The sequence below is a fragment of the Cariama cristata genome, unplaced genomic scaffold (assembly GCF_000690535.1).
Source record: "Cariama cristata isolate BGI_N322 unplaced genomic scaffold, ASM69053v1 scaffold3322, whole genome shotgun sequence".
Taxonomy (NCBI): domain Eukaryota; kingdom Metazoa; phylum Chordata; class Aves; order Cariamiformes; family Cariamidae; genus Cariama; species Cariama cristata.
Genome location: NW_009605376.1, coordinates 1 through 18,478, shown reverse-complemented (window position 1 = coordinate 18,478; position 18,478 = coordinate 1). Strand labels below are relative to the sequence as shown.

Below are 18,478 nucleotides of genomic sequence, written 5' to 3'. Positions count from 1 at the left end.
TGCTGTGTGGAAATCTACTGTACTTTCTAGCAGGTGTGAGAACACTGAGGCTCCTTCAGTTGCAGCTCATTTCCACTTACTAACTACTTTATCTCTGTGGATGAAGCAAAAGTGACTTTTGTGTTTCCTGGCAGTCTGCTGCTTCAAAGAACCTAATAGTGATTTGTTTATTTCAGAGGAAATGGAGACCAGTCAGTGATGACAGATTTATTGGTTAAATGGACATCACAAAAAAATTTTCATGCAGTACAGGCTGGCTCTAACCACACTATGAGAACTCATAGTAAGGGGTGATGTGCATTCCAGAAATCCAGTCCTATTTAATCCACTCCACTCTAATCTGTACATTTATATAGCACCCTTCACACAATTTCTGAGAGCTCTGTACAGAAATGTAATAACCATTGTACTGAAAAATATCCAGGTACATTGATGGCCTACTTTTAGACTTGAAAATACAGCAAAAGGAGCAAGCCTGTTGAATATCTCCTGCAATGAGTCAGTCAGTGACAGGCAAGAAAAAACTGGGTGTCTGATCTCTTCCAATTAAATCTCAGGATAAAAGAGAATTTCTTAGTTCTGGAGAGACAATTCACAATATGTCAATTCACAATACCTCCTAGGGGACGAGAGTTTTACATCAGAGCAATAAAACATGAAAATTGATATGAAACTTTATTGAGAACCAATATAAATTGTACAATATGGTTGATCGAACTCAGTCCACCAAGAGGAAAACGCACAGGGTTTTCAGCAGTTGGTAGGTTTGCAACATGTGAAGGTTTACTCAGAGGACTGTGTGGTCTCAAGGGGAAAAATAAATAAATAAAAACATCCTAGAGCAAGATACTACCAAATTTATGTTGCTATAGTCTTCAAATGCTAACTGGATGTGACAATTGCATCTGTCAAAGAAGGTAAAATAGATTTATGGATAACATATAGGAACCGATGTAGAAAATCCCAGATAACCTGAGAACTGCCCGTTTTCTATAAGGGTGAGGAACATTGATCAAGGCAAGCACCGAGATCCAGCCAGTCAATAGGGCATTCCATTTGATCTGGATTCAATTTCAGAAAAATGTCTGGCTGAGGTCGTGCATCAGCCAAACAAACACACCATTTGGAAAGAAGCTGGAATATTTGTTGAGGCAGAGAAATATATCTGTACATCACCTCTATACATATGGTTGGCTAAAGCACATCTGCCAGTAATTGGCTCAAAAAATCATCAAACTTATAAAAATGCCTCTATTTAAGATGATAAAATAAAAAGTGTTATTTATTCTTCGGAGCCACATACCTGCTCAAAAATACTTTGATCGGTAATTTGCTCAGCATTTAGTAACTGGAATTATCACTGCATTTTGACTCCTCCTACTCCCCAGTCTAGCTTGACATCCTGAATGGTTTAGCTTTGTTTATAAATAAGGAACTGTAAGCTAGTTTTGCCCATTTTACAGACTGAAGATCTGAAGTATGGAATAACTACAGCACTGTGTAAAGATTATTGAAATCACTCTGAAGGAAATGAAACTAGCAGGTCTACACAGGGACTGCTGTAGGGAGTATAGTCAGGGTGATTTGCCCAAAACAACTTACTTGCTTCTCAGCAGGGGCAGTTTGCCTGCAAAATCACAATGCTGACCTGTATGTGCTACCTTCTAGCCCTGAAGACTGCTTGGGTGCTTCTGGGCAATGTTCTAGTAGGCAAATTCATACATGATATCTATGGCAGAGTTGAAAACTCAATTTTTTTTCTCCTCAATTACTTTCCAGTGTCTTATTTCAAAGCCACCCACCTTCTCTACTTTGGGGTTGCAGGGTAGCATGGTGGCTTATTTATTAAAATTTAGTCTTAGTCTTTTAAGCCTACTAATAGCCCCTTCCTTTTAGTAATTACATCTAAATTTTAAAAACTCATAATCCAAGAATTAAATCCAAAGGTGCTTTTGAATCAAATACAACATCTTATAGAGCCCGCAGCACAATAAAAGTTCAAATGGTATTTTTACTGTGTTTGTATTTGTGTGTGAGACAGTGTGTGTATACAGAACTTATGTAAAACCAAGAGCTAATTTTTACTATCCTTTTCTTAACTATAAGAAGGCGCACTAGATGCCTTGTTTGATCTTGATTTAACCCAATCCTGCAATTTGCATATTATGATCATCTGTATATTATCAACCTTAAAGTATAAGCACAATGATTTGCAAGCACCCTATATACTAGCCTAACTCAAGAAATTTTCTAGGACTGGGAGCTTACTCTATAGAAGAAAGTGCACAGCCCTGGTTTCTTTAAAATATATTTTACAGGATTTTCAGTCTAAAGCAAATAAAAGCATATAAATGTACCGCACTTCAAGAGGCCACACACTGGTTGAACTCCTTGGAAATGTATTACCAATGCATTAGATTCAGAGAAGTAGGTCCCCAGGATGAAAGCAATGTGAGGGACACGTATTTTTAAAACCCAGGACACACTGAAGGGGTTGCAGCCCTGCAGTATTAACAATAGATTTCTTAACCATAAGCAAATGCTTGAACGATATAGATGAGGGACAATTCTGAATAAAATATTTACAGTTAAAGTTCTGCAGCCAGGAAGAGATAGGCTAAAGCCTAAAAGCTGCCTCAACACAAAAGGATTGGCTTTCAAGAAAACTGCACACTCGACTGTTACCATTTAGGCACCTAAATGAAGAACAATGGGGGTTGCTGGGTTCTGAGCTCTTTCAAGCATCTGGTCCAAATTCTTTCCTTCCATATGAATCAAAACAAATGTTTAGGCTACCAACTTTCCATTGCCCTTTCAGTTTAATGCCAGCTTTTCTAGCTTTTAAATTCCTTAGTATAATAAGATGAATAAAACACTAACTTAGCAAAATTCCCATTTAGGGACTATTGGTAATATATTCTTTTTTATTAGTAGGAAACATAAAGTTTGTATAAAGTCATTGTAAAAATATACCTTTCAAAACAATACTTTTTGGAGCAAGATTATTTGGTTTGATACATTTAGAAAAGTATGAATCCGTCTTACTTGGCTATCAAAAATTGGTCACAGATTAACTCACAGATTTGAAGATGGAACAGGCTGAAAATCAGCATAAAACAAAACACAGTAGAAGAAACAGTCAGAAAATTAGCAAGTAAATTCTATAAGAAAACAAAAAGGAGATCACATCATGATGTGGAAGTAGAACATAAGTCAATGTGTGCTGTGCCACACCATGCTAAGGGAAGTTTTAAGACTACATGCTGCTCAGGGCTCAGGACAATTATGTCCACCCTACAGTGGCGTGGAGCCCAGAATACATCGTTGTGCCTGGACCCTGATATGTCCCAAGATGGTTGAAAGCTGTGCAAAGTAGTCATAAGACTTTGTATTTAAATGTTAGAGGGCAGCTATTGAGACAGACAGGCAAATATGACTACGTGGCAGTGCCACACCTCTGCAACTAAAACAGATGACATAGGAAATGCACATAATTATGTGATACTAACCCTGGGAGAGTAAAGGTCAGTTCCCAGTCCTCTTCCTACTACGGGGAAACCCGTTCTGCAGAAATGTGCAAACTCAAACATTTTAAGAAAGTCTCTGCTTAAGAACATAGAAATTTTGCAGACTTATCACAGTGAATACTGAAACATTCAATTCTTTCACGCCCGTTCATGAATAAGTAGAGTTCACTGGACAAAAGTAAAGAACAAATGGATATCTCATTTTAGTTTTACGACACACACAGCAGCAAAGGAAACAGTGACCAGTGAAAACACAAAACCATGAATGGAAATCTGTGGTTTTTTCTGACTTGAATGAAAGCAAGCTGCTTCAAGAAGCACGTAAACAGAGTTGGCAGGAAACATCTTTACTAATTTACATGAGTTAATTTAATAAAATATAGGAGACGGAAAGAAACATACAGTCCATTTTCAGCTTTTCCTATACCCAATGAGCATTCTTCTCATCAGTTTTTCTTTTCCAAACTATACTCAGGTTTAATATTTCCACTGCTTTATTATTCATACAGAAATTATTTTCTCTAAGTGATACTATGCTAAGCAGCAATTATGTCAAAGTTACCTCTGACCTTAAGAAAATAAAATGAAAAATTTGGAATGAGTGACTCGAAGATAAGAGCAAAGACTCATCCCCAAACTAACTAATCCTGTATATAAGGATGCATAAGAATTGCCTTCTAAAGCTGGATGATGAAGAGAAGGGATAAATTACTTAGGACTGTAGCAGAGCATGAGATAAGGTTCAGAAAAAGAAAGTTTGGAGTCTTTTAAGATGAGTATCAGGCCAAAATTCCTGCAAGTGAGATTTATTACACCATGGAGTCTGTTTCCCAAGACTGCTAATGAAGGCAAGCTATTTTTTAAAGTCCAAATGAGCATTTAATAAATGAGTACCACACTCACAAACCACATGCATAACCCATTTTGTCATACAGAATTGAAAGAAATCAACCCACACTCAAGCCTTTTAGTCATCACTACTTCACTTCATCTGTCATTCATCTAATAAAAGAATATTAATATGGATTGCTGTTTGGTGGGGGATACCTTTTTCCTTGCAGATAGGATTCCTCTAGGTAAATTACGTGTGACTTTTTAGCAAGGCTTCCTTTCCTTCCTTTTTTTTTTTTTTTTTTTAATTTTTCTTTAAAACCTGTACTGTGCTTTATGTCCTTCCAATCATTCCTAGGTCTGCATAGCTAGACAGCAATGTAATTAATTATCTTGTAATTAATTCAACCTCAGGGAGGTTGTTCAACAACCATCCACTGTACCACCTGACCATCATCCACATTCATTACACTGGAAATAATGGCATACCTAATGGACACCGCAGAGTCTGTAGTTCCTCTCCATTTTGGAGCCAAAGAAAGCTTGGCCTAGCATAGAGTTGCTTGGAGAAGAGAGGGAGAGAAGGGTTGTTTTCTCCTCTTTGTGAAGGTTGGAGGTGAGGTGAGGAGGGTAGTGATGAAAGTGAGTATTATTATGACAAAAAAAGCATTCAGCTATGACAGTTTGGCAGCATTTCCTGAAGGGGGGCAGCCTCTTGATCCTTTTTAGTATCCTTATTAGTCTCCAGTTCAAAAAGCGTGTGTGAGGACATGTTTAACTCCCATTGAAGTCAATGGTTCTTAAGCATCTGCTCAAATTTTTTCACAAATCAGGACTTTAATCTGTTCCTTATGTACATTTAGGATTACAGAGAAGTCTTCTGTTTTTGAAGTTGCTGGAAACATCAGCTTGCTGATGGAGTTGGGCTAAGGGAGCAGGACTCCATCACTTTCAGAAGTCTGCAACTTTCTTGTTTAATTTTTTTTCTAATTTTGACCAGAAAAGTATCTGTTTACCAATTTTTTTAAATCTTCTCAAATACTCTCTATTAGATTCTAATGTGTGCTGCAGAAATGTGGGTTACTGACACAACACACTTCTAGGTTTTCATTAGTTATGAAGTCACAAATACTAAGGTTAGCATCTCATTCCTCCCTCTTTCCTCTATAAAGTTGATAGAACTCCTACCAAAACCCAAACAGATTTATTCCTAGCAAGGGGAAAGAAGAGTTGAGACAAAAGCTGTAAAACTGTCTCTGTCCTACACTGCAAATGCACCTCAATTCTGGCATCTAGTGCTTTTGGCTATTTCAGTCCTGGAACAGAACCCTCTTCACTGAGCCTGAAGGTCGTGCCAAACTGTATGGTGATTTTTGTGATATGGAAAAAAGCCCACTGGAGACTAGCAGGAAAGCAGCCAATCTTGTGATCTGATCCTCATGTGAATTTATGTCTCCAGAGTTGAGATTTAATATCTCCTGTAATTTTACCATGCACTCTATTTGCTGATATTACACTGAAAAATGCTAGATGTTGAAAATAACTGCAAAATTGCCAAGCCCAAGCATTCAAAAGGTATAAGCAAGACTCCTGTACCTTTTCTTTTCTCTCCCTGCCTGCAGCTCCCTCATCCTCCCCAAACTGTTTTTAAAACATATTTAGGAATAAAATAGGACAGTATAACTAAGTGCTGGTCCCATCAAATCAAGTGGACTATCCAGGTCCCTATCTGCTGTCATTTTAGATTTGATATACACACACACTCACATGCACAACAAATGTATGTTCATCTCTATTATATCAATGAAATGGAATCACAAAAAATATTTTACTGTTTTCAAAATTGTTCTTACAGAAAGCTTAGAGCAAAAGGACAAATTGCCAATGCTATTTAAAGAGTTTACAGGCGCCTTCAAAATGAGACTTTGCTTTCTTTAAAGCACATTCCTTCTGGCACAAGTATTTATTACCTAAAATCTTGGAATTAAAAGAGTGCATTTTAAGAAAGTTAGATTCTTTTTTTTTCACCCATTTGGCCTAGTTTCAAATACTCCCTTTTTATACAGGGCTCTTCTCAACACTGGATACATCACTGGTATTAAATATTAACCATCAGCATTGTCATGGCTGGGTCATACTCGCTTTCCGCTATAGCTGTTTACAGAATCTGCTCTGTGGTACACACTCTTATGAAGTTAAAACCTCAAAAAGAGAAGAGAGAGCACATGAAACATTTGTTTTATCTTTTTTTTTCCTGTTTATTCTCAGCCTTGCACACTCTTTTTACACACCATAAATGCATAGAAGAGCCATGTCTGACCTACAGTTACCAAAAGTAAGTTCACAGTAAAACAACTGATAGTTTGGGGCCAATGGAATAATGACAGAATATTGCTTCTGGATGTTTCTTGCATGTACGTGAGCCGCACCAAAGACAGAGAAGAGTGTGAATGGAAAAAGGAAGAACACACTTGAGACAGAACAGAGAAAGCATTGAGGTAGATAAGAAACAGGATCCAAAACATTGGCTGAGCAGCAGTTGGGCAACACCTCGCAGAGGAGTAAGTTTAACTCTGAGAGGATAAGTTGGAACCAGAAGAAGGATTCTAGGAAGGGAATTTCAAAAGGGTATGATTGAAAGGTAGGATCATTTCAACAGCTTTCGTTTTGGCAGGGTTAAAATAGGAGCCGAGAATGGGCCAGGGCAGGAAAACAGGATTTGATTTCTGTTAAGTGGTATAAAAGTCATTTGCAAAACAGTCTGAAAACATGATGGAGAGAGAGAAGATTGATAACAGCAACTTGCAAACTCTCATGGCAAAATAAGATCTTCTAAACCATAGTTCTCAGCCTGTTCAGAACAAGCAGCAGTCCATGGCCTTGTACTGGGGAAACCAAGGATGAAGTTGTTTTGCTGCTGTAAAAAGATGCTTTGTGCTTACCCCAGGTCTCTTTTGTGAGCATTTTTTTCCTACATCTGTGCATTCTTGCCCTGGAAGGAAAGGAAATGCTGTCTGCTTTTATAAAGAAACTGACTTTAACTGCATAAAGCTAGCTCTTAGGCTTTATGAGAGCTGAGAGATACAAGACATTAAATGACATGGCAGGGGAGGTGCAAAGGCTGATTAGCGAGACTTTCTTTTTGTACTTGTTGTGCAATGCGCTACACACATTCCCTGGACTTGCTTCAGTTCCCAAACTTGCAGAAATACTCTTCCAGAGGTATTTAGGGAACACGAACCCTCCACGAAATAACTAGTAAGGCTCCATGTAAATTCATATGAACACCTCAGATAAAAGCTGTACTTTTTGCATTTCTAGCTCAGTATGGATTTCACCTCTGCCTTTTGTAATAAGAGTCTGCTGATACATTAACAAGGTCCTTTTCATTAATAGGCCAGCAATAACATGTAGCCAGACTCCACTATATGCAGAGAATCAAGCTTTCCACTTATCCACATAATCAAGTCAACCATATGTTTCAAGGTTAACATGGATGCAGCTTTTAGTTTGTGTGTGTGAGAATTAAGACTATCAATTAGTTGTGGAAACATGCCTGAAAAACATAAAGCAAGCCAGAACCTCCATAAATAATATTTTAATGATATCTACCCATATGTTGCAGAACTCCAAACATTTCTTAGCCGCACACCATTGAGTTGAAGGAATCAATGACAAAGTAGCAACCAACATGTCTGTGCTTAACTTTTTCAACATTATAGTATTAATTCCAAGAGAATTATACACAGTAACCTAAGCTTCAACGGGATTAGAGCATCAGTACACAGTCTGGCAAAGCACTGAGTGACTTTTGCAGGAGGGAAGGAAACGGCTTCCCCAAGAACTTTGAAGGATTGAGTCATTCTGTAAGTTATATTTCAGCAAACATACTTCAAAACGGCTGGATGCATTTAGCCACTGTACTTGAAACATACAATCTCTATCCAAAAAAAGTGTTTGTTTGGGTGTCACGTCTGGCAAAGCTCTCTTGATATGTTTGCAAATACAAAAACATTAAATCTCTGATATTTCTCATGCCAGCACACTGCAAACTCGATTAGCGCCTTCTCTGCATGTCTAAATTTCAGTTTGGAAACAGTGAAATAAAGATAGCTTTATAGGGTTCGAATACTGTTAGATTTCTGTATATACCCTCATATTAAAGCAATAAAGATGTCTGCCTCATAAAGTTATAGCAATGTATCGAAGTGTAAAAAGCAAAGGCGTCTGAATGAGTGGAGAAAAAAATTAAAATGCAAAGCTAAACCAAAGCTACAGGAAAATTTGGCAGAATATTTCTTCATAAGGTAAACCAATTGAAAACATTTGTGTCCTTGTCTCCAGCTTTTTCTCCTGCGCATATTCACAGTATTTTTTTTTTAATTTTATAATTTAAGTTGTTCTATTTACTACTTTTAATAATAATATTTTATTTCATAAAAACAAATAATACAGACAGAATATTTACTCTTTTTATTGGCCCAATAATATAATCTATTAGAAAATCATGTACATTAAAGTGGTAATAATATAAAAAAAGATAATGCTGCACCTTATGGACAACTGCTAATGAAGCCACCTATTTTTATCTGACTTTGCTCCACTGATCCGTAACTGCTTCATCTTGCATTGCCCAACAGACTATTACCTAACAGTACTGTTCTAGTTAGCGGATCACTGAAGTTCTTAAATTATTGTTGGTTAACTTCCCATTAAGGTAAAGGGTAGTATATTTTGTTTTTCAAAAAAAGAAAGTGCTCATTCATCAAGGATAAAATGAAATTGAAAGGATATACAGGCGTACAGTCCTTCAGAAACGGACTTGTGTAAAAAAAGAAAGGGAGGGAGGGAGGGACAGGGAGCCTGGAGTGAGATCATCAGTGTGTATTGTTCTAATGTCCTCAGGAACGCAAAGACTTAACACACAGCTGTGGCTTGAGGTCATTGTGGTACTCCCAAAACAAGAATATAGAAAGGGGGGAAAAAAAAGAAAAAAAAAAGAGCTTAATACTACTATGTCACTTCTGAGTCAATTAAATCAGTAATCCCAAAGTGCAAAGGACTTGCAATGTTCTCAGTTCTCCCTAAACCCTATGTAAGGTGAGTATGATTTGTGGACTTTTACTAGGTTTTAAAGTCTACTTCAGAAAATATCCATTTGAAACAAGTGAACATGCCTTAGCCCCCATTAGACTGCTGTTTTCTTCTGGCAGAAAACACTGTCTGGCATTCCAAGCACAAAGCTTTACAAGGCATCTTCAAGCAGTCAATGTCGCCGTAGTCGCCGGGGCTTCCACTCATGCCATTTTTACCAGCTCAGTGTACCAAAGCCTCGCAAAATATGCCATTGTACAGTTATCAACATATCTGACTTCAGTTCTTTTGCCTTCATTAAAGCAACTGATATTTTCATGAATTTGGGAGACATCTAGTCACCTAGTCCTAGCATTCTTTTTACAGCAATAAGCACATTTTAACAAGTAGGTTTTGCTTGTCCACATATCCTATGAGGACGGGGCCTACAGTGTTCTGGTATTCTGCACCAACTGGAAAAAAAAATGAAAGGCTTGAAAAGCTACTGAGACCCGTAGGCCTGAGAAGCCTCGCTCACCCCGTAAAAACACCCCCTTCCAAAGAAGCCCCTGTGCACACTCAGGGTACACTGCATGCTTCTAGAATATGCCATTTTTTGCTTGGCAGGTAGAAAAACCCACAGTTCATTCAGCTCTCTTCAGAGCTATATTGTCAGTCCACATATGTCCAACAGATTTTTTAGTATCTATTTTTAGAAGGACCAAAGTGGGAAACAGTTTTTTCCACTTGGTAAACTTAAGTGACTAATGTCCCCAATTCACTAAAAGGTGTAAACATACACTTAAGCTCAGGTGTGTTCCTGTCGAAGTAATATGACTACTTCTTCTGTGGAGTCCTGGCTCCACTCAATAGTTTCGACTTCAACACACCCAAGATTTCATTCATCTCCCAACATACAAAATTAAATGCATACTGGCATGATTGTAGGATCGCAGTCTAAGAATTAAAACTCACAATGGTGGCAGAGGCTACTGAAGTGCATCTAACACAGTTTATGTAAGGCAGCATTTGTTCAGGCTCACTTACTAAAAATAAAAAATAGCTATTAGAGTTCTGAAAGGATACAGAAGGAAGAAGGACTTTTAAATGCCTGCAGTAATCTGTTTCAGTTTTAGTTTTTCATATCCTATTTCCTATAAAATAATATTCAATCAACCAATTTTTCTCTAGTCCAAGAAGCAGTTTCATGAAAGAAAGAAAGAAAGAAAGAAAGAAAGAAAGAAAGAAAGAAAGAAAGAAAGAAAGAAAGAAAGAAAGAAAGAAAGAAAGAAAGAAAGAAAGAAAGAAAGAAAGAAAGAAAGAAAGAAAGAAAGAAAGAAAGAAAGAAAGAAATCATTCCTTTGAGACTTGTTTCTTCTGCTGTTTAGTCAATTATTTTATTTGTTGAAAAGAAAGATAAAAGGAAATATAGGTTTGCGTACAAAATAACTGTTCTTTCAAATGACCATTAAGCTTTCATGTATGTTTTCTTCGATTTATGTATTTTAAGGGCCCCTTTTCCCACTACTGCAAGGTTTATGCAGCACAGGTAATTTTCAATACAAAGTTCAGACTGCTTTTTTTCTTTGTATTGAGCAAGAAGCTCCAGTGATTTCAGACTGCATAGTATTGAATGATTACATTCATCATTACACAACAAAATATTCAGTAGCCAATTTCAAAGTGTGATTCCTGGTTTTTCTTTTCATGCATAATCGCATGCCTATTTAGTAATATGCACAACTTCCAGTCAAGTAACCTACCCCCAAAACTATTTGTAAAAGTCACAATTCTGTATAGAAAATAAACTCGCGTTCCGAATAGGAGGTATGTTACTGTCTTCTGTAGGCCTAAGATCTCAAAATTAAGGACATCCTCCCTAATCTACAGTGAATATTACATCTTTAATATCACTGATGTTACCAAGTAGAATTTTGACAACCTCAGTTGACTTCAGAAGCAACTTTTCATGTATGACAGTGAACTGTCTACTACTATATCCCATTATATTAATGATTTTTTTTCCACTTTGCATCACTCAGTGAATGCTAGGATACTGTGATGCAACTCTGCACTAGTGATATTACAGATATATATATAAAATTAGCAGAGATTGAATAACATGTGTGATTTAAATTTTTGTCTATTAAAATACTATTTTAAATGGGTATGGTTTAGGTAAACTTATCAAAGGACACAGATTTTGTAATATATTAATAAATAACAAGGACAACAAATGCTAGAAAGCTAAGACCGATGGCAGCAGCGGTTTTTTTAAACAAGCATTCCTTTGCTGTGTTTGCCGCTGCAAGCATGCGAGAGAGCGTATCACAAAAAGCATAAGCACTAGCACGGCTAACTGGTCTATCTCTTTCTCTCAACTAAGCTACAATCATAGTAAGAATGCCTATCTTAAAATCTGCTACTACCAAAAATCGGTGGGAGTTTTGTCATCAATATCTTCCAGGTGAAACTTCCCTTAGCATGTATGTTTATAAAGCATTTATTTTGATAACTTTTTTAGTCATTCAAATAATTAAAAGACATACAAGACTAGACTGTGTGTGTCCAACACAATTACATCAGGACATTTTTTAATTCAAACTTTCATTAAATACAATAGAAAAGCAGCTATCCGGTCATCAAAGACCCCAGACACTCACCCCAGAAGTCAAATGACTTCTTGCTGTGCACACACACCTACGCAGCCCCCCAAGCCCACGGTCATTCAAATAATTAAAAGACATACAAGACTAGACTGTGTGTGTCCAACACAATTACATCAGGACATTTTTTAATTCAAACTTTCATTAAATACAATAGAAAAGCAGCTATCCGGTCATCAAAGACCCCAGACACTCACCCCAGAAGTCAAATGACTTCTTGCTGTGCACACACACCTACGCAGCCCCCCAAGCCCACGGTGGTAGAGGTGATGTGATTGCCCTGCTGAGGAGTGGGAGGAAGGCTTTTTCTGCGAGGTGGCTGTGCACCATCTCGCTCCTACCCTGTCACCAGCAGTACTTGAGAAATGGTGATGCAGATCTGTAAGTCTTTAAAGCCTACTAAAAAAAGCACACACGCACACAGAGCTTTTCATTTAATAAAAGCTTACAGTACTTTACAAATGGAAGGAAAGCACTGGTATTGCCATTATATAGGTTGGGGCACAGCCTCGAGACAGATCATGAGGCTGGGTTCAGTGCCCAGCTGTGCATTGATGTAATGAAGTAGCCTCAAGCACTGTTTATCAAAATTCTCTAACACCACACTACTTTAGACAGAAACCTTATTAGCGACATATGCAAGTATTTATATTTATATTTAAAAAATATGACTTTCCTTTCATGTCCTTTCAAGTTGCATTCTTAAGTGTATTAGAACAAGGACACAGGATAACATAGCAAAAATAAGGATTGAACCCAACCCCACCATAACTACATTTTACTGATGGATTTAAACTTTGTTCATTCTAGCAGATGAAACCGGATTTATTTCACTTCATTTCCGGAGACTAGCAAAACTGCTTGGTAGAATACATTTTGCTACTGAAAGAAACGTGCTACAGCGACCATTCACACTGCCATGTAACAGTGTATTTGCTCAAAGCAAAAATTCGATGTGCAATATCGGATTATTAGCAGACAGCAGCAGAGATAATGTTGTCACCTTCCCTTGAATTTCAAGACACAGAGCTCAATCCTGCTCTTGAGGACTTCAAAGATACAGCTTATCGAGTCATCACATCACTAAAGAATGAGTATTTCCAAACAGCAAACTATATGCAATTAAAAAGCACTTATTAAATAATTAGCATGTCTAAAAAGGACAACAAGTCTGACAAAAAAAAATCCGAACTCTGATTACTTACTGTGCAAAATACTAGAGAAGTTATGTTAGATATGTTAGGACAAATTTTATCCTAGGATGTTAAAACCAATGAAATTAAAATTCCATTTATATATATAATGCTGAATTGGCAATGCTCAAATAACCAGGCAATCCTAATATTTTATCAATAAATACCTGCAAGAATTATAAAGCATTTTTCTGTCCCTACCATGCAACAGCAGTTTAAAAATCCAGACAGGTAACTACAACCACGATTTTTTGAAAAGTTTTAGTGAAATTTTCTCCAGATATTGCCAGAATGTTTAGATCTTTAATCCCCATGTGCCCATATCTCCTTCCGCATTTTGTTCTAGTACAACACTTCTTACTCATCCAGACCCCTCGGTGACTTTGCTTTGAAGACTGGGATCTTTGATAGTGCTTAATACCAAATAATAAAAGAAGAACATACAATTACATTTCTGTGCCAAAGATTTAAAACAGAGTAACAGAATTAAGCTCCAATGGCTTAAAAAACCTTGAACACTTCAGTAGTTCCACTACAGTCAACAGACCTTCTCACAAAAACATTTGTGCTCCAGTGAACGTCTAGATTGGGACCCCAGTGTTTCTACAAGGGCGGGTTGGGGGGGGCGCGGGAAGTGTAAATCCTACTGAATGATATATATAAACAGACAGAAATGCATAATTATAGGTCATACTTATTTCTGTCCACACAAAATTATTCTTTGGCTGTGGACAAAGAATTCTGAGAATGTATTAGTAAAATAGTGTTTAAAAATTTTACAGTCCTAGAAACATTCCTGATTATATGTCCTGAGAGCAAAAGTGAACGCATCGCAAATTTTCATCTATTAAACAATCCAGCAAGTAGCCCACTAAGTAGCCCAATATTTGCTAAGCAATCAGCCTTACAAGTTTTCTCCTAAATCTACAATTATTCTTCATCGGATTTTGAACTTGTTTAATTTATGAAATCTACAGAGGTGGTTTTTTGTTGGTGGTGGGGTTTTTTTAATGGTAAGTGATGTTTTTATACTGGATACCAAACAAATTAACTCTTTCCAGAAAAACTATGCTTTATTATGTACTTTTTCTTGCTTCTGTTTACAACCACACTGAAAAGCACAGACATATTAATGAATCAGTTACACAGTTCTTTTTGATTACAAGTGTGCAGCTCATTTTTCTTACTGATGTGTTTCAGAAACCAATCAGAAGTCCTCAAAACCCATGATTTCGCAGTATTTATAATCATTTATCAAAATGATCTGCTTTTTAGAGACCATTTCAAACAAGTACATATGATTTATGATATTTAGATGTGTTTAAAATAAATTCCCTGGAGATGTAACTTTTTACTGCTTGCATGTTGAGAATAGGTAGGTTATGAAAGATGTTAAAACACTGGGAAAAAAGAGTATTGTTTTCTTTCCGTGTGATTTGTCAATGAACAAAACGCAACAGAACAGCTATTGAAACACTGGATTCCTGAAATGTTTTTGTAGGTTTAACAGCAGTCTTTCTATATGATACTATTGTAAATACAGTCAAAAATATGAATAGTTGTTGCTCCCTGCTACCCTTTCCTTGGAAATCTGCACCATATAAAAACATTTTTCCATGTCAAACTTTAAAAAAAAAAAAAAAAAAAAAAAAAAAAAAAACACTGGGGCCATGTGTTTAATTACATTAGACTTTAACTGGAATCAAATTTACTTATAACATATATTTATCTATCACAATTAAATGTTTGAATAGCTGTAGTGCTTAGAAAAATTCCTTCAACAATACTCAGACTCCCCCTGGTCTTTTCAGCATAGTAAAGATATTTTTTTCACCATAGCCTTTTAGGCTTTCTTAAGGCTACCAGATTCACTTTCTTTTCATATTTCTCAGTAAACCTAGATTACACTTTCTACATAGGCACTAATATGCTTTTCTCCTGACTGAAAGCTTGGATCTAAGTAAACCAACTTACGACAATTGCGGTAGTAATTTTGCATTTGATGTGTTCTGCATTGTCTGAGAATCAAAACCTACTCTATAAAAAACAGAAATAAAATGGCCTCAAAGTCACAGTCAAGTAATGAGGAGGGGAGACATTAGAAAAATCAAAAATATTCCATATAGAACTCGTATCACAAACAAAGCACTCCAAGAATATGTTTTTTATACACTCAGCATGGTTTTCATCCGCACCTCATTAGATACTGCATCACACAGATAATTCTGATCATTAGTGCACTTTAAAATAAGCAATTTTATTTGTAACCTGTCCTCAAAATTAGTATCGTCTTTTTACTCCTACATCCTCGACATACGTAGAGCTGAGTTACAAAGGCAAGGATGCAGATGCCATTACTCACTGCAAAACGTTAACACCTAAAGATTTGTGTGCATCACTCCTCAACTCGCAGGCTAGTTTACTGACCCGCTTCTGGGCCTACGCAGGTTGAAAGGAATGTTCTGAAGATAATGAGAGAGCAACTACAAAACCTGGAGACACGGACAGCTGTAGCATGCAGGAGTCGATGACTAAGTAAGCTGTATTTCCCAGTCCTTTACAACAAGGACAGTTGACAATTGCACCCTGTTCTGTAGCAGCCTATTCAATATCTTCAAAGGGAACTTCCCAAACTGCTTAAAACCTGGGTTAGGGCGAAAGAAAACTGTCAGTCAGTTTGTAAAACTACCACGAAAGCACATTTCACCTTGCTTTCTCAATCGCAAACAAAAGGGTAACACAGCATAGCGCAAAATATTTCTGTCCTCCCATTCCCCTGCAATATGTGAATTCCAGGGAAAAAGAGCAAGCACAGAGACAAACGCAAAGTCTATCATCCAAAATTTTGCTCTCCCCATGGATTTTTGTTTATAGTTTAAAAAAAACCACTACACTCCCGCCATCATAACAAATAAGTAAAATGGAGTTTCTATGCTGGGCAATTTTCAGAGTGTCTATATGGCTGAGCAACAGTTACCAGTTTGGGAGATAAATGATACAAGGAACGTTCACGTTTTACTTTCCTTAAACTATCTATAAACTCAGCTTTGTGAATCAACGTTCCTGATCATAACCCTTCAGAAATAAAAGCAGAGTAGTGCAAGAAAGGGGTAGCCTAAGGTTAATTCAGCTCTGAAATGCGGAACAGATTCAGTGCTCAAGAAAACACTGAACATTCTGTGGCTTTAAGTGACATGCTTGAGAAGAGGAAATATATCTGTAAATAAGCGAAAGCATTAATAATTGTCTCAGAGTGCTGGCACTGAAAGTTAAACAGTGTCTCTTCACTTCTTAGTTATTTACTATTAGGATTTTATACAAATGCCTATTGAAGTAGTTCCAAGTGTGATGAATATGTCTCCAAAAAGTGGGGAAGGCACAGATGAAATTCTTTCAAGTACAGTAATTTTTTTTTTTAAAAAAAAAAACAGTTTAATGAGAAATAAAGGGGATGATTTTTAATCAAATGAGGGACAATTATGGATGACAAATATAGAAATGCAGCGACTTAAAAGCAGTTCTTGCTGCCATGCATTAGAAGGGCATTAAATATATAGCACCAGAGTTCAGGATTAATAAAGGGGTGGGGTTAAATGTCCAGTCCAAAACTCGGGCTTTTCCTGAAGAAAATGCAAAGATACAGCAGCTACCCACTTGTCAAAAGATGCCTATTTTCAGTTTGAGAGATTCACAGTTGTGTGAACGGCAAGAATATTTTTTTCTTAGGGGAAGGGAAGAGGAAATAGTTACCTGCCTTGATCTTCAGAAAGTCTTAGAAAGTGAAGTTCGGAGTACAGCGCAATAATAAGCATAACCATGGCTAAAGGCTGGAACCCTTGTCCACTAAATCCAGTGGAAGACTCCAGTCACTTCAGGGTAAGGTTTGGGACGTTCCCCACTGGTGTTTTTTTGGTTTAAGTTGCAAAATGAAATAAACAGAAAGCGATACAGATACGTCCCTGACAGTGAAAGGGACCAATTTCCTCTTTTCCTTCAGCTTTGAATAGACTGACAAATACAATGAATCCCTACACTGACAGGCATCCAGTTATTTTCCCAGTAGTAACAGGGACTCAAATTTTAGTATTGCTCATACACCTCACGAAATCAGAGAATTCCTTTTATCTCATAAAATGTAATGAAGATGCAACAATAGATTTTGCCACTGGTGTTTTAACTAAATATGCCTTCAGTCTCAGAAGAGTTTTCAGCCTGTATACCAGCTACGTAAGATGAAATTCAGTTAAACCCATTCTGAATTACTCTAAATGTTTCTTAACGTAATGGACAATGAAGAAAATGATGGTATCCTTGAGGGTTATTTTTTAAGATAGTTTCTGTTGCTTACCACTTTATCAAGCTCACAGCATTTCGAGTGAAAGAGGTCACGGTTTCAGTTGTGAACTTCATAAATATCTGGAAAAGCCTTTCACTTTCTCTTCCTCGATAACAAACAATTCGCTACGCCTGCTCTTGAGTTTTCAAACTGTTGAGCGAGCTCTTTTTCAAGTGCCTCCTGCCCGTCTCAGTGTATTTTTGATGACCCCCCTGTTTATGTGTGCCCCAACGGAAGTGCCATCAGTCGCGTTGCCTTCGCCGAGTGGTTTTTGTCAGAGTGGGACTTTGACAGGCTTTGCCGTTTTAAAAAGCAGAGATCATGTCAAGTTTTTTTGCACACTCAGTGATGCCAAATCATCGCCCTGGAATGACTGCGAGTCTACATCTTTCTATGCCCTTCTTTAAGTAAGAATTGCAGTGATTTTAAAAGTCAGACAGCTCCTTCCTTCCCTCCGCCCCCGCCACCAGCAAACTGAAGTGAAGCAGCTTTCTAAAACTCCCATTCACCCGTCTGCTTTACGGACTCCAAATTTTGCGCCTTCCACGCTGAGGATTTGATGCAGGCGCACCCCGACCCTACAGGGCAGCAGGGCACCCGCTCCCCTCCCGAATCCCCGCTGCCGAGGCAGAGTTTCCAAGCGTTGGGCAACGGCCCCGGAGCCGCAGCCAGCTCCGCGCCGAGGGGCGGAGGGGAAGGAGCCCGCTATAGTCGGAATTTTGAAGCCGAGGTGGCATATCGGGCAGGGGGGAAGGGGACGCGGGACCAGATGCTAAAATCGTCACCAAAACTACAAATGTTTCTCTCCTTGACTGTAAGAAACTCTCCCCCCTACCACCACCTTGATTTTAT

General features: G+C 37.6%; 1 protein-coding gene across 1 annotated transcript in view; it reads right to left on the bottom strand.

The window, feature by feature from the left end:
- Positions 1–9,659, bottom strand: part of LOC104158302 (homeobox protein MOX-2-like) — a 44,319-nt gene extending 34,660 nt beyond the window's left edge. Inside the window, exon 1 of the mRNA XM_009695911.1 lies at positions 9,608–9,659. Coding sequence (XP_009694213.1) covers positions 9,608–9,659 — 52 coding nt within the window. The remainder of the gene's footprint in view (positions 1–9,607) is intronic.
- Between the last annotated feature and the right edge of the window lie 8,819 nt (positions 9,660–18,478).